This window comes from Onychomys torridus, chromosome 19, assembly GCF_903995425.1.
Source record: "Onychomys torridus chromosome 19, mOncTor1.1, whole genome shotgun sequence".
In the NCBI taxonomy this organism is placed as follows: domain Eukaryota; kingdom Metazoa; phylum Chordata; class Mammalia; order Rodentia; family Cricetidae; genus Onychomys; species Onychomys torridus.
Window position 1 is genome coordinate 32,766,896 of NC_050461.1, and position 19,464 is coordinate 32,786,359.

Genomic DNA, 19,464 nt, shown 5'->3' on the forward strand with positions numbered 1-19,464 from the left:
ACCCCAAGAGGCAAATGGGTGTTGGCCATGTCAAGGATTTAGAGTTCAAAGTCAGATGAACTTTCTTATTTTTTTGTTTGTTTGTTTGTTTTTGAGACAGGGTTTCTCTGTGTAGCTTTTTGCGCCTTTTCTGGGACTCACTTGGTAGCCCAGGCTGGCATCGAACTCTGCCTCTGCCTCCCGAGTGCTGGGATTACAGGCGAGCGCCACCACCGCCCCGCCCAGACGAACTTTCTTAAGGTGAGGGCTGCTTTCTGCACTTTGGACCTTTCTAATAGTCTTGGAAAGGCTAAGGGTCCCTTCCTAGAGTAAGAGTTTAATGAATAAAGTAAAATTCGTTAGGATCTGACCATTTTCTGTCAGGTGAAACTACAGTTGGCACATTTGATTTTTTCCCTTGTTTTAGTTCTTTGGTATATGTTGTCATGAAGACTTGAACCTCTCATCCCACCACGAGGGACAGGGGACACACAGCCTTGTTGTTGAACCAAGTGCTGTGATTATAGGCCTTCCTTGTATAAAGGGCTACCACACCCAGCTGACAAAATAATAATAATAATAAAAAAACAAAACCTTAGTATAACATGAGACTCCTTGTTATGTAGATAAATCAGCCTAGAGGAAAATTAATAACTAACCCAAAATTTCTCAGTAATAAGAGGCATAAATTATATAGATTTAAATCTACCTTCAATAACTGTCACATGATATGAAAATATCTATAATTCCTCCCAGTGACAAAAACTACAGGTCCTGGCAATACTATTATGGATTATTGGCTATGTTCATGCCTAGAGAAGATACTAGTTTTCAGTTAGCAGGTAATAAAAATAAATACATTTTTTTTTCAGTCAGTCCTGAATTCTACCCACAGACATGGCCTTGCCTCCAAAGGGGTCCCATGGACTCTGGGACCATGGATAAATGGTAAGAAGGCTCAGTTGGAGAAGAGTAAGCCATTCAGTATGAATGGAGAATTGAGCTCTGTTAGTGATGGTGGGCCAGAGGAGTGAGCAAGGGCCCATCACAGTCTGCCCTTCGTAGTGTCAAAAGTGGGACTTTAAGATACACAATGAGCCTTTGGATTTTTGTTGTTGTTTTGTTTTGTTTTTTCCAGACAGGGTTTCTCTGTGTAGCTTTGAGCCTTTCCTGGAACTTGCTTTGCAGATCAGGCTGGCCTGGAACTCACAGAGATCTGCCTGGCTCTGCCTCCTCCCTGGGATTAAAGGCGTGCACCACCACCGCCCGGCCCTTTGGATTTTTAAATTTAAATTCCATTTCTTTCTTCCTTCCTTTCTTCCTTCCTTTCTTTTTTCTTTCTTTCTTTCTTTCTTTCTTTCTTTCTTTCTTTCTTTCTTTTTTTTTTTTAAGATTTACTTATTTTATTATGAATACAGAAGAGGGCACCAGATCTCATTACAGATGGTTGTGAGCCACCATGTGGATGCTGGGAATTGAACTCAGGACTTCTGGAAGAGCAGTCAGTGCTCTTAACCTCTGAGCCATCTCCCCATTTATTTCTTTAAGGATTATGTGTAGGAGGGTAGGGGGCATCATGGTGTGCACCTGGAGGTCAGAGAACAGCTTCCAGGGATCTGGTCTCTTTCTACCATGTGGGGTTCAGGGATTAAATTCACACATCATCATGGTTGGGGATTTAGTTCAGTGGTAGAGTGCTTGCCTAGCAAGTGCAAGGCCCTGGGTTCGATTCTCAGCTTAAAAAAAAAAAAATTCACACATTATCAAGCTTGTCGGTAAATGACTTTACCTCCTGAACCGCCTCACTGGCGCACAACCATGGATTTTTATTGTCCTGGAGATTGAACCTGGGGCCTCAGCCATGCTCACGGAAATGTTGTAAGCTCAGAGATGCCAAGTTCTGACCTGCGTTTCTAGAATATAGTTTGCTAGATTCCATGGCAGGAGGCCAGTTAGGAGGTGGTGGCCCTTTGCAGGGAAGGACTGTGATGACATAATCCAGGGAAATGGCTGTTGGGAAGTGAGAGAGAGGACCAAAAGATGCTCAGTAGGGAGGATTGGCAGAAGCTTTGGGCTTCGTCTCCTAGACTGAAGAATCTAAGGAGACAGTCAGGAGAACAAAGAGTTCCGTGTCAATTTTCTCAAGTCCCCAAGGTAACAGAGGCCCAAGCAAGGCAGGATGGCTCAGGAGGCTGAGCCAGGGAAATCGCTTCAAGTTTGAGGCCAGCCTACACTACACAGTGAGTTCCAGGCTAGTCTGCACTACAAAGTGATATTCTCTTCCTTAAAAACAAAATAAAAATCAACCAAAGCATTGTGATATAATGAATAGACTCTTGTCTTGGATTGACTTGAATTTTCTCGTCTGTGGGACTGTGAGGAAGCTCCTGAGTGTTCTCATACCGGATCTCTCTGCCGCTAGAGCAAAGCTAAGGCAACCTGCACTCTGGGTGGTGAATCACAAGGGAGAGAGTCATTGAAGACTTCACAAATGAAGTGCTAAGGAAACGCTACTCGTGCCCATATATCACCGTCCATCAGTGAAGGGTGGCTATTGCTGTGAATAAATGCTTAGAGCTGAGGAATTAGACAGCCATATAGACAACTCATACTTGGGGAAATGAACCTCCGAGATCACAGATGGCTCTGGAAAATGCGGAGAATTTAGCTAAGTGAGGGGTAAGGATAAGGGGCAGAAGCAGAACAATAGCTTTTAGGTAGAAAAGGAAAAACGGAGACCATGGGGACAAGGATGTGCTCATGCGTACCCCAGTGATGACAGAGGTGAGGTCATACTGAAGAGTGAAGGGAGGGATTTCAAAAACATGTAACAGGGCATGGTGGCACCTTCCTGTAATTCCAGCCCTCAGGAGGCTGAAGCAGAAGGATCTAGAGTTTGAGGCCAGCTTGAGCTACACCGGGGACCCTAATATGAAAGAGTGGGTGCATATGCTTGTACCTAGGGCTTGTTTGACTACGTAGTGAGCTTTCAGGCCAGCCTGGGCTGCAAGAGACCCTGATTAAATAAATAAACAAACAAACAAACAAACAAACAAATAAAGGAATTTATTGATATATAGTAAAACTTAGGGGAAGCATGGTCCCTACATCATAGAATCAATGTAGTCTGGCTTAGGAATGCAGTTGGAAGAAAAAGACTCTTAAGTAGGAAATAAGTGTTCTCATTCTAGTTTCAAAGAAAAAATTAAGCTGTTTTCCTGTGGAAGGGTTCAGGACCACCAGCAACTTATCTGTCTTTTTCGGTCTTTTATATTTTTCTGGTTATTGGAGTCAAGGCCTCATATGCATAAGGTGGTGTGGACCTGGCTATGTAACACAGGATGACTTTGAACTTCTGATCCTCTTCCTCCTCCGCACAGGCACAAGACAACATGCCTGGTGTGTGTGCTGGGTCTACAGCTCTGGTAGCTTTCCCAATGTCCGTGAGCACTGAAATTTAAATAAAGCATCATCATTTTCAAGGGGTTCCAAACATTTGTTGGTATTGTGGTGCTGGGGACGGAAGTCAGGGCCTCAACTTGCTAGGCAAGCATTTTATCACTAAGCCCAAAATGCATAACAAACAAACAAACAAAGGAACCACAGTAGATATGTAAGTACCTGTAAAGTAAGTGTTTATAAAAAAGACTTTCTCCGCCTTTAATCCCAGTACTCAGGAGGCAGAGGCAGGAGGATCTCTGAGTTCTAGGCCAGCCTGGTCTACAAAGCAAGCTCCAGGAAAGGCACCAAAGCTACAGAGAAACCCTGTCTTGAAAAAAAACAAAAAAAGAAGACTTTCTTTTCCTGTGCTCTGTCTCCTCAGAGACACCTCACTGCTGTGGGAAGTGTTAATTTGTCTAAAGTACTGTGAATTCTTTACCCTGAATCTAAAGAGAAAAACAGTAGAGAGTGAGGGTGGAGACTCCACCAGAAAGACAAAAAGCAAACAAGAGCATGTCTTGAGGAACGGGTGTCGTCCAAAGAGGCGACTGACAACATGTCTTGGAGGTAAACTCCAAATACAACATGCTGACGAATGACCATTGATTTTGGAAGAAAAAGAGAGAGGGATACTTTCTATACTCTCAGTTCTAACAACTGAAACAGGGAAATTGAGGGAGGAACAAAATCGGGCAAAATAATAATAATAATAATAATAATAATAATAATAATAATCAAGAATTCAGTTTTACAGCTGAGAGACACGGTCTAATGGGACTCCTAAGGAGACTACTGGGGTCATGAGGCTGGTTCGGGGGACTTATACACTTGTGAAAGATGTATGACTTCCAGGTACCTCACAGGAATGAATGGATTTAGATATTGGGGGTGGGGAGGGTGGGGGGTGGGGTGAGACAGAAGAGAGAGGGGAACGGGTGAGGGGAGAGGAAGAGGGGAAGAGGAAGAAAGACATGGTGGGAGGCTGATTAGACAAGGGTTAAGCCTGAGCTGTGACTTCTCAGTAGTCAGGTAGACCAGAGAGCCTAAAAGGAAACAGAAAGCAGTCAGAGGCAGAAGGAGGTCTTGGAGGATGCCACAGAAGGTACACCTGAGCTTTCGTGGGGGAGACTGTCCAAAGGGAGGCATGCTGAGAAGGAGGAGGTCAAGATGAGGATGGATGGGTGTCCCCAAAAAGAACCAACGATAAGGAACTAGATCCTCGAGGTAGAGAAATCACAGGGATAGTATGTCTTCTAATACATCTTGTATCTTCATAAGAATTTTGGTTCATCAGGTCCAGGGGCTCACACATGCCTATAATCATAGCATTTGGGAGGCTGAGGCAGGAGGATTACCTTGAGTTTTCAACCAGCCTGGCTACCTACCTAACAAGGTCCAGGATATCCTAGGTTACAGAGTGAGGTCTTATCTCACAAAACAAAATAAAACCAACCACAGCTACTACCATCACAATAAGAAAACAGAAAAAGAAAAGAACTATCAGCAAATTGAAAAAAAAGAAGGATTTGAAAGCTTACCAGAGGATTGGTGAAAAGAGGTTTCATAGTAGCATACTTATAAATAAATTCAGGAGTGAAATCACAAATCCTTCGGAGGACCTAGGTTGAAACTCAGTGTGCTTGCTTGCTCAGCATGTGTGAGTCTCTGGGTTATGTCCTTAGCAGCATAACAAAAAATTCTCAGGTCTTTCTGGGTGATATGTTACATGTTTGGAGTGCCTAACATGGTTTGAATACCCAGTATCAGGGCTGGGTAACTCACATGTGTGGTCTGTTGAAGCCTTACGAAACAGTTCTGTGAGGTAGGGGTAATTATCAACTTCATCAGACACAGCAGACAATAGGCTGAGAATAACACCTTGCCCCCTGTTACCAAGCTAGGAAGTAAGGTAGTTAGATGTCCAGCAGCCCATGTCTGCTCCCAGGCTGGGAGTCCTTGGTAGCCTTTCCTCTTAAATATTTGGGTATTTCTTCAACTTTTTAAAAGGACCTAAAAATATTTGGATTTAAAAATGTATATATATTCAGTATAGTTGGATAACAATATAGAGAACACTGTTATATTTTTGTGGAACAAGTAGAACATTTTGTATAGTTTTCCTTTGCCACTGTTCTTACTGAGATAGGGATTTCTCTCCACTTTCAACTCTGGGCTAACCTTGACTTTTTTGTTGATTGTAATATGGCAAAAGTGTTGTATATAATAGTCTTCCCATATCTGCAGGGCATATATTTTACAATCTCCAAATGATGCCCAATGTCGTGAATAGTAGTGAATCCTCTACACACTGTTTTCACCTATCCATACATATGCAAAATAAAGGTTAACTCATTCATTAGGCATAGTAAAAGATGGACAACCTGAACGAACAGTAATAGAACCGTTACAGTCACATACTGCACTGAAATAGTTACGAACAGGCAGGAAATGTGTAAAGCAGGAACACACGATAAAGTTTTGTTGTGGATATCTATACACGAAGATGTATTGCTGTGATTGGTGCAATAAAAATAAAGGAGGTATAGGCGGGACTTCCAGAGACAGAGAGGACTGTGGGAAAAAGAAAGGCGGAGTCATCAGCCAGAGAGGAAGCAGGATAAGTACAGAATAAAAGTAACCACGCCACATAAAAGGACATAGATCAAAAGATCTGGGTTAATTTAAGTTATAAGAACTAGTTAGAGCTGGGCAGTGGTGGCACACACCTTTAATCCCAGCACTTGGGAGGCAGGGGCAGGCAGATTTCTATGAGTTTGAGGCCAGCCTGGTCTACAGTGCAAGATCCAGGACAGCCAGAGCTACACAGAGAAACCCTGTCTCTAAAAACAAAACAAAACGAAACAAAAAAAAGAACTAGTTAGAGGCAAACTTAAGCTATTGGCCGAGCTTTCATAATTAAGAGGAAGTCTCTGTGTAGTTATTTGGGAGCTAGCAGGCGGGACAGAAAAATCTGCCTACAAAGGAATGATTTATTCCCTGAGTGGGATACAGTCAAGACAGTGTGAGATTCCTGGCAACTGGGGCAAACCTAAGGGATTATTTCATGCTAAATGTGATTCTCTTCAAAAAAGAAAGGCCTCTGTGCTAAATCATGATCACTTCCCAGGGTAAATGACAAAAGAGACCTTGTCTTCAAAAGAGGTGTTATTCAGAATGCAAATGTGTCACAAACAGAATTTAACACAAACCAGTTTTAATTTCCATATGGGTTTTACATCTACTCCTTTCTCTTAATGATAGAATTTTATCATTTCTTATTCTTTTTGTTTCAACAAATGCTTATTGATAAATCTCCTACAGCTGTGACTTGAAGGTGTATTGGTAATTGAAAGAGACCGAGAACCAGGCTCTGTTACAAATCCTGACTGTATTGACAATTGAAAGAGAAACAAGAGCCAGGCTCTGATACAAATTGTAGTCTGGGGGGAATGTTAATTACTGATGAGATTATCAATTAAAAAGCTACAGCAGGGACCAGAGACCTGGCTCCATGGTTAAGAGCACTTATTGCTCCTGCAGAGGGGACCCAGGTTCAGTTCTCAGCACTCACAAAGTGGCTCACAATCCTTGGCGATTCCAGTTCCATGGACACCAGACACGCATGTGATGCCAGCCAAACACAAAAAGATAAATAAATTAAAAAAAAATTGTTTTTTTGGAGCTGAGGATCAAACCCAGAGCCGTGCGCTTGCTAGGCAAGCACTCTACTGCTGAGCTAAATCTTCAACCCAATAAATTTAAAACTTTTAACTAAAATATTCAATAATAGTAATTATAAAATGGCAGGTGCCATAAAAAGTACATAAAACTATAAAGGACATGCAACAGGAGGAGACAGCCGGAGTTTCAAGAGGACTAGGGTGGGGAATGTGGAGTGCACTTAGAATTCCTTATACTCCTAGCATAATCTTGACAAATTCTGAGTTCATGTTGGCTGCTGCTAAGAATACCAAAAAGAAGAAAAGGATATTTAAAAATGTTTTTAAAAGGAGAGGAAATTTGAACCTTACTTCTTGAGTAACTTCTGAGCCTTGGGAGGTAACAGCTTGATGAAGGAAAGCGCGTAGGAATGTGTATTTCTGGGCCAGGGATGAAGCTTAACACTTGGCTAGCATGTAAAGGCCCTGAGTCTGATCCTCAGCACTGTAGATGAAAGAAATAAGAGAAAAAATTTCCATTCCTCTGATCTGTGGAATGAGTAAAATATATCTTATCAGAGGTAATTGCAAGGGTATAGCATAAAAAAAAAAAAAAAAAAAAAAAAAAAATGACAGCCTAAACTTTCACCTCATTGAGATGAGTTCTGAATTTCAAGTGACTGATTTGACCCAGTCATTTTGTGCCGGGTGCCTGATTGTTGGCATGGTTTCCTCATCCATGGCGAGAAGAGGTGGGCCCTTTTGCAGAACCGCTGGCGGAACAGACAGTAAATTAGATTTGGCCACTTGGTTGCAGTTGATAACTACAGCCCTGGGTACAGTGAGTGCCAGGTCGAAGCTGTTACCGCCTGATGTTTGATCTCTGAGTTCCAGAGGTTGAGTGGGAAAACACTCGTATGTGTCTTTCATTTACCATTTGCTCTAATTAATTTAGCTGGAAGCTTTCAAACGCTGTGTTAGGCACTCTCTGCACCATCTAACTCGGTGGGCTTTAGTGTAGGACATTTAGCACCGCCCCTCCTAGTTGTCAATCAATTCTTTGGGGGTTGAGGGCGTGTCTGGGAGCAAGACTGGTCTCAAACTCACCGAGATCTGCCTGCCTCTGCCATTCCTGGTGCTGAGATTAAAGGCGTGCACCATCACATTCAGCTAAATTTCACATAAGTCTCCCCCCCCCCCGCCGCCAGTTAACATTTAAATTTCTGTCCTATATGGACACTAATTTCTAGATACATTGGAACTGACTTAGTGATCTTGGTATTTCCAGAAACTAAAGTCTCTTGGTTATCGAGGTCATCCATGCTGGCTGACCTCACGCAGATATTCTTGTCGTTCGGTTCTCTGGAGCCCCAGTCTAGGGAGGGAGGGAGGGAGAGAGAGAGAGAGAGAGAGAGAGAGAGAGAGAGAGAGAGAGAGAGAGAGAGAGAGAATAATTTTCCCAAGCACATTTGAGTGACTGTCTTGACTTAGAGACCAAGGGGACCTCAGAAGTGGGCTCCTCCCAGGAAAAAATGTCCCCCGGGAGGCTCCGCAATTAGAGTAATAGTTGACAGCTTGCCATACGAAATGGAAGACTCTCCTACCGTTCTCTACATTCTTGAGTTCATTTGTCCTCTAAATACTTAAAAAGTCGTTTTAGACTGTTACGAAGAAATCCGTGAGAATAAACAAGCTCTATGGTAATCAGGTCTCTAACCTGGGGCCAGCCATGGAGACCCAAACAGCAGCCCAGGGGCCTTCCTGCCTGCTGCTTCTGTGATCTTCTTCTCTCTCCATTCCCCCCTCCTCCCTCCTCTCCCCTTCTCCTCCTCCTCCTGCCACAAGTAATGTGTTAGGAACTTGCCAACGTCATGGAGTGCATGCAGTCTGCCACCAGACCTGGCCACTTATTGACGACACCTGCTCCCAGGCCCCGAAACAAGGTAGGTCATCACGTCCTTATTTCTCCACTGAAAGGAGGCACTGAGGCTGAGGTCTGAGCAGGCTGCTTTCCACACGGGAGGGAACCGCATCGCTAGAGACTCAGAGCCTCTGGCTTCCCTTCTAGAAAACTGATTGTCCTGTGAGACCCCATGGGATAGGGCCACTGTCATCCTCACAAGGAACCAAGGACCCTACCTACCATATGCAGGGGCCTGTGCACACACAGACAATTAAAATAATAAAAATAAATCTTAAAAAGAAGATACAGTATAGAGGTTTAGACTATCCTAGCTTCTCCCCAGATCTTCTGACGAAAAGAATAATATTCCATGATCCAGCTTGCTTTCATTTGAAAGTTTCTCTCTCTCTCTCTCTGAATCCTGTGACACCTTGGTCATTGTGCAGAGGGATCGGTCGTAAGCACTTCCTTATTTTTTGGAGACAGGCTCTCACCTTTGCCAGGCTCACTACTAGCCAGGATGACCTTGAACTTGTGATTTTTCTCAACCGGCTTCCACTGCTCCTCTTCCCACTCTCTGACCTTGGGAAGCACTTCAAACGGGAGTGAGCTCAGGTCTCTCTCCTCCCCACAGTGTGAAACACAGAGCTGCACTACCTTACAGTCTGAGCCCCACTGCCTGCCACTCACAGCCTGTCTAAAAGCACGGCATCATAGAGCAAGCCTGTCTCAGGACTTTCTTGAGAGTTCCTGGGGAGACAGAATCCCCATTTCATACACATGGCTGGCTCATTATCCACATTCTGCTCGAGTACTGGAGGCTAATTCCCCGACATAGCCAGACCATCAGTCCTGCTCTGCCTTGCTCCAGATCCAAACTATAAACCTTAGTGATCGCTGTGAAAAATGCACTTTGAGTTCAATTGTCTCTAAACACTGAAGCTCCTAATAAAACACAGGAGGAATAAGTCTGCAAGTGGAGCTCTCAGGTAGAACAGGGTATTGAGCATGTACCCGAGGACCTGCATTCCATCCTCAGCAAGAAAATAATTCCCAATAACAATCGGAAAACTGATTGTTTTCTTTTTTTTCTGTTCTAGGTAGAAGAATGCATAATGTCAATACTGTATAATGCTGAGGGCAGTCATTTATATTAATGTAAGATAGATTAGTGAATGACTACAATGTCTGGCTTTGTTTCTCTGCAGGACTACAGGTTCATTCATGCTAGGCAAGTGCTTTTCTGCTGAGCAGTTTCAACTAGTTTTGTCTTAGTGTGAAGGAAACTAGGGAACAGAAGTTGTAGTGTGGACAATGGGGTCAGCAAGGAGACGCATGTCTAATTTCCCTAAGTGGCTGCTAAGGGCAAGCATTAACTTGCTTTTGAGGCAGCTTTAAGTTATTTTTCAGTTTCACTGTATCTAATCTATAGGCCAGCATGAAACAAAGGTGCATTAGGTTCCTAAGCCTGTTTATAGAAGAAAAACAGCCAGTGTTAGGGACAAGCAAGTCACTCATTTACTTAGGCGGCCTCTTACACTCAACGCATGCGCTTTGATAAACCCAGGGACATAGTACACCCTGTCAAATGCCTCCATGCCCATAGCACCTTCAGATGCATAAGCAGGTGGCTGGGCCCTGGACGGTATGGGGCTGTGGGAGGGACCCAGGCAGGAATTAAGACTTCCTAGCAGCTCAGATTTTAGATACACATATTTGGGATGGGGTTGAGACAATCTCACTCAGTAATTTGGGCTGTCTCCCCGGGTAGATCAGTCTGGTGGGGTTGAGACAATCTCACTCAGTAATTTGGGCTGTCTCCCCGGGTAGATCAGTCTGGACCAGAACTCACAGAGCTCTGCCTGCCTCTTGCAGGAGATCTGTCAGTGTTGAGATTAAAGGCATGTTGCACCTTGCCTGATTTTAGCTACATTGGAAGAGGCTCAGTGGAATCCATTAGATTCTTTCAGATCAGATTTGTGTTGCAGAAACAAACCTAAGACAGATTCGCAACAGGCTGAAACACGTTCTTGCTTGCCCTCGGAAGTCACGTGGGAGACACACCTCTCTGTAGCTAGCGGGTGGAAATCTTTGGGTCTTAGTTGCAAGTCCAGTGCCATGACTAGACAGATATGAAAGCATTGCAGGATCTTTGCCTGGATTAGTGCTGACTGCTCAATCTCAATTCCAGGCACACCTCTTCCTAGCTCTGCATCTCAGTCCTTTCCTGGGCTACAAAATGGGTGTGAAGTGTTTTACATATGCCTGGCCCACAGTAAGAGCTCAGCAAAGGTTATCTCTTGGGTGTGAAGTGTTTTACATATACCTGGTCCCCAGTAAGAGCTCAGCAAAGGTTATCTTTTTAAAGGAACTTTGAGGATTTCCATGGGGGGGGCAGGGTAGGGCTTTGTTGTTTTGATTGGGTGGATTCGGGCCTCCAACTAGAACAGAGAAAGGAAATTCGGAGTGAAAAGGTGCCGTTTATGGGACCATTGTAAAACATTTCCATTTCAGAGGAGCTGAACTTCACTTCTTAAAAGTGCTAGATCCATTTAGCAAAGTCGAAGGCCTCGCTTTTGTTCCTCTTCCGGGCAGCAGTCCTGGAGGAGAGAGGAAGTGGGGTGGGTGGTGGGTGGTGGGTGTCACACCTTTTCACTTCTCTATTTACTCCTGAGTTGGATGGCCTAGAGAATAAGATGCAAGTGGTTAAGGGCCTGGACTTTGCAAAGTGGAACTTGCGTCCAAATCCTGACCTTGTCACTAATGAGCTGTGTATGTCTCAGGGCAACTTTCTCAATTGGAGAAATTGAAATAATAATAACCCCCGCTTGGGGCTTTTTCTAGGTAAGAATTTAAATATGTAGTTTGCTCAGAACTCTTGGAAGAGTGCTCAGCAGGACTGAGGGACAGGACAAGGAAAACCAACCTGGTGTGGTGGCACGGATCCGTAATCTCAGCTGGAGGATTTGGAGGCTAATCTGAGACGCACTGTGAACCCCTGCAAGCCTCCCACTACAGAGTGAGACATTACCGTGGGACTGGGGTGGGGTGGGGTGGGGTGGGAGGGGGTGGATGGGTGGGGCAGATGAGAGGCAGGTATTTCTAATGGGATAGGCAGAAAAAGAGCTGATTGAGAATGAAGGAGACCTTGGCTAGGCTTGGTGAGGTGCATCTGTAATCCTAGCACTCAAGAGGCAGAGTTAGAAGCATTGCAAATGTACGGGGAGCGTGGACTGCAGAGTTGATCCTGGTTTGGGATTGTGTGTGTGTGTGTGTGTGTGTGTGTGTGTGTGTGTGTGTGTGTGTGTGTTGGGAGGGCATGGTTAAGTCAAACCTCACAAATGAGATTACCGATCATAATTATAGTCCGATCACATCCCTTGGCTTCCTTGTACCCGGCTTATAGTAACGACATTATTCTCTGTTGTGCTCTGGGTTTGCCATAGCAGCCTGTGAACAGGGCAAAGCATCTCATAAATGGCCTCATAATTTCATTCCCTAAAGAAATGTTTTCCAGACAAAAATAAGTAACCCCAACATTTTTACTTAATTCTTTTTTTTTTCATTTTTACTTAATTCTTTAAGCCCTTTAAGTCACTTCAGAAGCCACCAAAATAGCTGTTTAATAGTTTCCATAACTGTTGCTGGGCCACTCAAATGGGACTCTTGACTCTTGAGAGGCCCATATCCCATTCAGGTGTGTACAACCGTGCTTCTCCTACGCACCTTTTCCTCCTTTAACTTCCATGTTTAAATCAAATCTATATTAAGTTTGTTTTCTGAGAGATGGTCTCATGTAGCCCCAACTGGCCCTTGATCTCCTGATCTTCCCACTACCACCCATCATGCCCACTAACTTTCTCTCTCTCTCTCTCTCTCTCTCTCTCTCTCTCTCTCTCTCTCTCTCCCTCTTTCCCTCTCTCTCTCTCTTTCTCTTCTTCTCTCTCCCTTTTCTTTTTGGAGACAGGCTCTACTCTGTAGCCTTGACTGACCTGGAACTCTCTGAATAGAGCATGCTGGCCTCAAACTCACAGAGGGAGACCCCAATGGTATGTACCATTATGCTCTGCTGATGGACCTTTTTCTTAAGAAACTCCAGTCTACGGCCATACCACTCTGAATGTGCCCAGTCTCATCTGATCTAGGACGATAAGCAGGGTTGAACCCGGTTAGTCCCTTGATAGCAGAAACTGAAACTTTCTTATGCTTTCTTTGCTCTCAGCACTTGGGAAACTTCAACTTCGCTTCACACTGATTTATCACAAAGTTACGTTTTGCTGTGTTGTTAATGTTAGTTCGCGATGTCCAGCTGGCCTCAGCTGCCTAGGCCGTTATATAGTCAACGGTCGTCAGGTGCCTTTCCACAGTCAGCTATGTGGCATGCGCACCCCTTAAAAGTGCCCGACCGTCACAGTCCCCTCTCTTGTTCTCTTGCTCTTTCTCCTTTTGCTTGTCTGTCGGTCTGTCTGCCTCTCTGATGTCCCCACTCCAAGATGGCCTTTCACTCTTTCATTCCCCCCCTCTCCAAAAAAACCTCTTGGTGCCTGGCCTCTTCTCTGGGGGAGCAAACCATGGCAGGGCCCGTGGAAGGTACCCCCTTTCTATGTTTTTATCCTTTTAGTGAAGAATCTAGGTCTTACCCTTTGCAGACAGGCCTCAGAACAGACCTCCTCCGGCTGCTTTCTGAGGAGGTACCACCCAGCATCTTTCGCTGCTTCTGACAAGATCACTGTCATGTAAGTGACAGATTTTATAAAAGCTATTGTTACTACAAAACAATAGAAGGAATTGCTCAAATTCACATAGTCATAAAATACGGAGTCAGGACATAAGCATCTTGTCAGAGTTGATGAACAGTCTGCAATTGACTCCTCGGAGACAGAACAGTGGAACAACTGTGTTTGTCCCTATTCTGTTGAAAAGGGGATGAACGAGACATGGCTAGTTTTATAGTGTAATGAAGAAGAAGCATTTTAGGTCTGTAAGTGAAAGCTTTGGATGCAAAGCGAGTGTAACCCCATTCTAGAGTAGTTCGTTAATGTCCTCACAATTGGTTTTCTCATCTTTAATACAGGAAGGTCTATGAAAGGATGCCTGAGGTTCATGCTTTGCTTGGTGTGTGTGTGTGTGTGTGTGTGTGTGTGTGTGTGTGTGTGTGTGTGTGTTTGATTTCTTTGAGGCAGGGTCTTACTATGTTAGCCCAGGCTGGCTTCTAACCCAAGGCAATTTTACCATGTCAGCATCCCACATACTAGATTTATAGCTACCATCCCTGTGGCTTCTCCAGCTGCCAATTTGAAATTCTGGCTGTCAGATGCCTTTGAAATTTGACAAAAGGCAATGACAGCATGGCTGTTAACAGTTTTCTTTCACATACCTGGTGTATTTCCACTAAGGATTATCAAATTCAAGGCAATATCATTTGCTTGTGTTTTCTGGGTCATTCTGTAGGAATCCACGTCAGGGATTTAAACCCGAGGAAAGGGATTACCTTTATCAGAATTGATATATCCTAGAGAGCTTGGTTTTTCCAATAAAAACTGAGAAGGGTATTTTTCCATTCATCTTAACTGAAATGTTGGAGGCTCTTGGAATAAAACATAACCTGTCCACATTCAGTACTCATTTGTCATTAACACATAGAAAGTCTCACCTAGTTTGGCTTAGCAACCGTCAGTCAAGTGAAATGGAGCTGATTTAGTCCAGCTTTTTAAGCACCAGGGTGAGAAGCATTAGTCCAGAGGATCTTGGGAAAAGCATCGGACCTGACTTAGCTCAGATGCCCCTCCTCCACTCGGCTGTCTCTAGTGACTGGTGGTACTGCCTGGAGACAAGGAAGCTCTGAGAAGTTTGTCTTCTGAGGCTAGGCTTTGGACACTGGGTAGTGACACACTTATTTCACATGGGGCTGGAGGAGAGTCTGATATGAAACAAAGGAAAAGTGGGGAGAGAGGGATGGTATGAGATTTGAAAAGTATCAGACTCGGAACCAGGCATGGTGATACCCCCTCCTCCATAATCTCAGTACTTGAGAGGTGTAGTCAAGACGGCAGGAGTTTGAGGCCAGCCTCAGCCCCATGGTGAGTGGAGGCCAGCCTGGATTTGACCTTGTCTCAGCAATAGCAACAACAACAATAAAAACTAGATTTGATCTTTGGACAAACAAGATACACATTTCAAGTCTACTACTTTCAGTATATGTGACCTTGGGCAATTGTTCAGTCTCTCTAAGTCACACTGTACGCTTAATAGTTTTTCTTCTCTTGGGTTGCTATGAGGATTAATGATATCACTGATGGAAAGCACTTGTTCCAGGAGATTCAAAACACAGTCAGAACTGATAAATGGCTACTGGTTGGCAAACACAGGGGCATATTAGCCATATTCCCTTCTGGCAGCTCCTTGGATTCCCTCCGGATGACTGAGAGGTATAAGAAGCAGCTTTTTAGTCTTTTGCAATCAAAAATTGGGTTCAAGACTCAGTTGTCCTTTTTAAATGAGTGCATGAGCCCCTCCACCCCCACCCCCAAGAACAGTTCAGTGTGGGTACCAGTTCTGTTCACAGTTCAGTGTGGGCACCAGACAAAGGTTTACTTTGAAAGACTGTCTAGTTGGGCTAAGACTAAAATATGCAGAAATGTGTGGAACTTTAACAATAGAACATAAGGAAATGGATTTTTCTTGGCTGAAAACAAAGACTTTATAGAGTATGAATTTGTAAGTAAAGAACATAGAAAAGTTCGGCCAAATATCAACACCGTTATGACACAGTTATTTCTGAGGAGGGAAGGAAGAAGTCCTGAAAAGGTGGATAATCCTTTCTACTGATTTTACACGTTTCTTTTCTTATTACCTATATAACAACAACAACCACCACCACCGCCACTAAGCATAATGAGGCATGGTTATGATCTCAACACACAGACATCAGAGGCAGGAGAATCAGGATTTCAAGGTCATCCTCAGCTATACAATGAGTCTTTAGAGACCAAGCTGGGTTAGAAGAGAGAGAGAGAGACCCTGTCTCAAATCAATCCAACAAAAGCACCCAAACTAAAAAAGGTGAAGGTAAGATCACAGTCTAAGCAGTGCGCATTTAGAACACAGAAGAAATCGGATGTGCAGTGCAACAAAGTGGACAGGCATCAAGGGATCAAGGAATTTCTCCTCGAGGCTGCCAATGAGTTGATGCAAAGTCACCTTCTACTCAGCTAGCTAGCTGTCCTTGAGTCGGGGAGAGCAGAGGTGGCAGGGTACATTTCTGACCCGATCTCCAGCGAGATTCCCATGAGCCCAGTGAAACTGCCTGCTGGATCTCATGATGCAGATGTCTTTCTCTCTCCAAGTACTTGAGAAGACATCTGTACTTTGTCTCACTCTTTCCAAAATCCAAGGTCTGCAGAAGTGCTCCCTGAAGCGCATTGGTAAATTATGCTTTTAAGCAAAATGCAACCAGACGGCAAACTAGTATTTCTAGTAGTACGTTTTGATGGCAAAGAAAGTAAGAAGGCATTCCAAAATAATAATAAAATTTAAAAAGTACGCAATAGACACTTGGTCTACCCAGGGCTGGGAGTAGTAGAGTTCACCGGGCCGTTGCATGCTTAAGACCCAGCACTGTAAAAGATATAAGTGAAATAAAATGACTTCAATACCACCAAATCAATTAATTCAGGTAGGTACGATGGCACATGCCTATAGTTCCAATACTGAAGAGACTGAGGCAGGAGGGTCATCAGCCCAGGCGTTCAAGCCTGCCTGGTCAATGTGGCCAGACCTCAGTTCAAAAACAACAACAGCAGCAACAACAACAATAACAACAAAAACCAGCAACAAACTTTGGCTAGTCAGTTAGAAGGGAGTGGAGAATTTAAGTACCAAATAAATGGGCTCTTCCTTTGGAAAGGCATCTTTTGGCTATAGGGAAGACCTAAGTAGCACTTAGAGGGGTGTGGAGCCATATTGACTTACTTTCCTCCAGGTTGCAGACTCAACTAGGGAAAGACCTCACCTGACACTCTAGCTTCAGGAACTCGCTTTACTGAGGTTTCCATGCATATCCTTGGGCCATAGACTTGGGGATCGACTGCTCCCTTGACGGAGGTCTATCCAGGATGTGTGGGAGCTTCTGCTGGCACTGTGGCTAGCCTTACAGGCTGCTTGCTCATAGACCTGGCTTTCCAGCTTGACCCTTCAGTGCAATGAGGCAAGCTAGACCAGCCTGTAATTCATTATGTTCTGCTGCCATTTCAGGCAAGGCATTAAAAAAAAAAAAAGGCCTGAATGAAGAGGAGGATGCATGAATGGAGAGAAGCATTTTGATAGAACTGCCCCAGGGTGTTAAAAAGCATGGGACCACTGGGAGCTGGAGAAGCCTTCTGTTGCTTAAGAAATACTCTCCATAAGAATGTTAGTCATCAGTCTTCCAACAACCATTCATTCCTTACCCCCCACTCATGTATACATTTGCAGAACCACAGACTTCCAGGGTGGTCACTGCAATGAATTGAGTTTATCTGTGAAGCACAGAGAAAGATCTATTCATTTACAGACATTACTAATACTATGAATGGAAGAACAAGGAATTGAAACGAATGTGTACAGCAGCACAACCCAGAATTACAAGTCAGGCTATAAACCAAGGCTATTTCCTGTCCCTTTTGGTGGGGGCACATGTGTTAAGCAAAACTGAGGCAACTTGAGATAGGGTTTGAAATGGTGGAGTCGGTCATTTGTGTAAAAGGTCACACTGGTCCTTTGCTATTTATACCAGGGATGGAAGCACAGCAAATTATTGGCGGAATGAATTTGAGGAGCCAAAGCTGCTTCTGATGATTGAAGATGATAATGCAGCAGCCCTTGAGAGGAAAGGTGTGGAAAAGTTGAACCCTTCAAAGATAAGAGAGAGGGGAGCTACTTAATTAGCCCAGACTGAATTGCTTGCCATTAACTGCACTCAGGCCAGCTCTCTTTGAAACTGCCTTGTAATCTTGGGCATGGCTTTGATTAAGAAATCTCAGTTCCCATCTCAAACCCATTTGAAGACATCTCAGCCCAACCCCCTCCTACCAATGCAACTCCACTGAGCCCCCTCCTTTCCACCAGCCCCCCCTCCCCGCGCCCCCAAATCTGAGTGAAGGCAGGGTCACTGTTCACCTTGACCGCTGACACCAGAAGCTCTGCTCTCACGAAGGACTGTGTAACAAAACCCGAGGCTTACCCCAGGCAAACATCCAAAAGCATTTCCCAGAGAAGCATAGAAAACAAAAGCAACAAACACAACCTGTCCTTACCCGCTTCTTAAAAAATTGGAAGGCTGAGCATTTCTTGACTGGGAATCCATTCATGTCTTTGTTTACCATCTTCCACAGTGGGGACTTCACAGTTATAGATCCGGGGAAGCACCCGCCTGGTTACTGCATCTGTTCCCGGTTCACCTCCTGGAGATGGTGAATGAAGACCGAGCGAGCGGGATGGAAGAGGCTAACGGGGCTCTCAGTTCTTCACTCGCTCGTTCTGCAGCAGCAGCGACTGCAGTAACTCGCCCCACTTTCAGATGCCACCGGCAGTGGCTTTTCCCTTTCCATCATTGCTCCGAAACGTAAGCATCACCGCAACAGGACCCCGGGGGGCCGGATGGCGGATACGGCAAATCTCTGGGGTGATGCTCTGGCGGCCGCTCAGGCGGGATCAGGGTACCGTCCCCGCCCCCAGCTACCTAGTGCGCGTCCGGTGCCAGGAGCAGCGAGTCGCTCTGCTCCAGGTGAGGCGCTTCTGGAGGCTGCTGGAGGAGAGCTGTTTTTGATTGTGTAGGTTCCAGTGGGAGCTGTAGTTAAGCAGCTGGGGGGAAGGAGTAAGAAAGAGCCTAAGCCAGAGGGAGGGAGGGAGAGCCTCGCAGAAAAGCAAGCGGAAAGAGAAAGCAAGGCTGGAAGAGACAAGGATGCAGGCATCTGTGAGCGGGAGCAGGGGGATGGACAGCACACACACACACACACACACACACACACACACACACACACACACACACACAAGCACAGGAGAGCAGCCGACTCCCCCGGGAGGGACACTAGAGTAGGTTTTTCTTTGCAAAAACCGTGGCAATCAGAGTTTTCTGTAAAACACAGACCCAATAACGTAATGCTCAAGGAAGTTCTTCGGATTCCGGTTCTGATACAAAACATCGCAAAAGCAATGCCATTCAAATGTGTTCCTGACCTATGCAAACCTTGAAAATGGAATAAAAGAAAGTGCCTGCACGGGTGTAACAATGGATGGTCTCTTACTCTGTGGGGTCTTTTCTGACATTTTCCATTCACTGTGACTATATAGGGAAGGTAATTGTGCCGTCTCGCCAAAGACAGTCTGCAATAAAAGAAAACCAACGGACAGAAACAAAGTATGCAAAACAAGCAAGCAGAACCTCACAAAGCCCTTTTCCAAAAATTCTTGCTGAGTCCATTTAATGCAAAGGAAGTCAGGGTA

The 19,464-nt window shown here is 44.6% G+C and overlaps 1 protein-coding gene across 1 annotated transcript in view; it reads right to left on the reverse strand.

The window, feature by feature from the left end:
- Nucleotides 1-18,867, reverse strand: part of Sgk1 (serum/glucocorticoid regulated kinase 1) — a 124,256-nt gene extending 105,389 nt beyond the window's left edge. The window contains exon 1 of the mRNA XM_036168860.1: nucleotides 18,276-18,867. Coding sequence (XP_036024753.1) covers nucleotides 18,276-18,344 — 69 coding nt within the window. The 5' untranslated portion in view covers nucleotides 18,345-18,867. The remainder of the gene's footprint in view (nucleotides 1-18,275) is intronic.
- Between the last annotated feature and the right edge of the window lie 597 nt (nucleotides 18,868-19,464).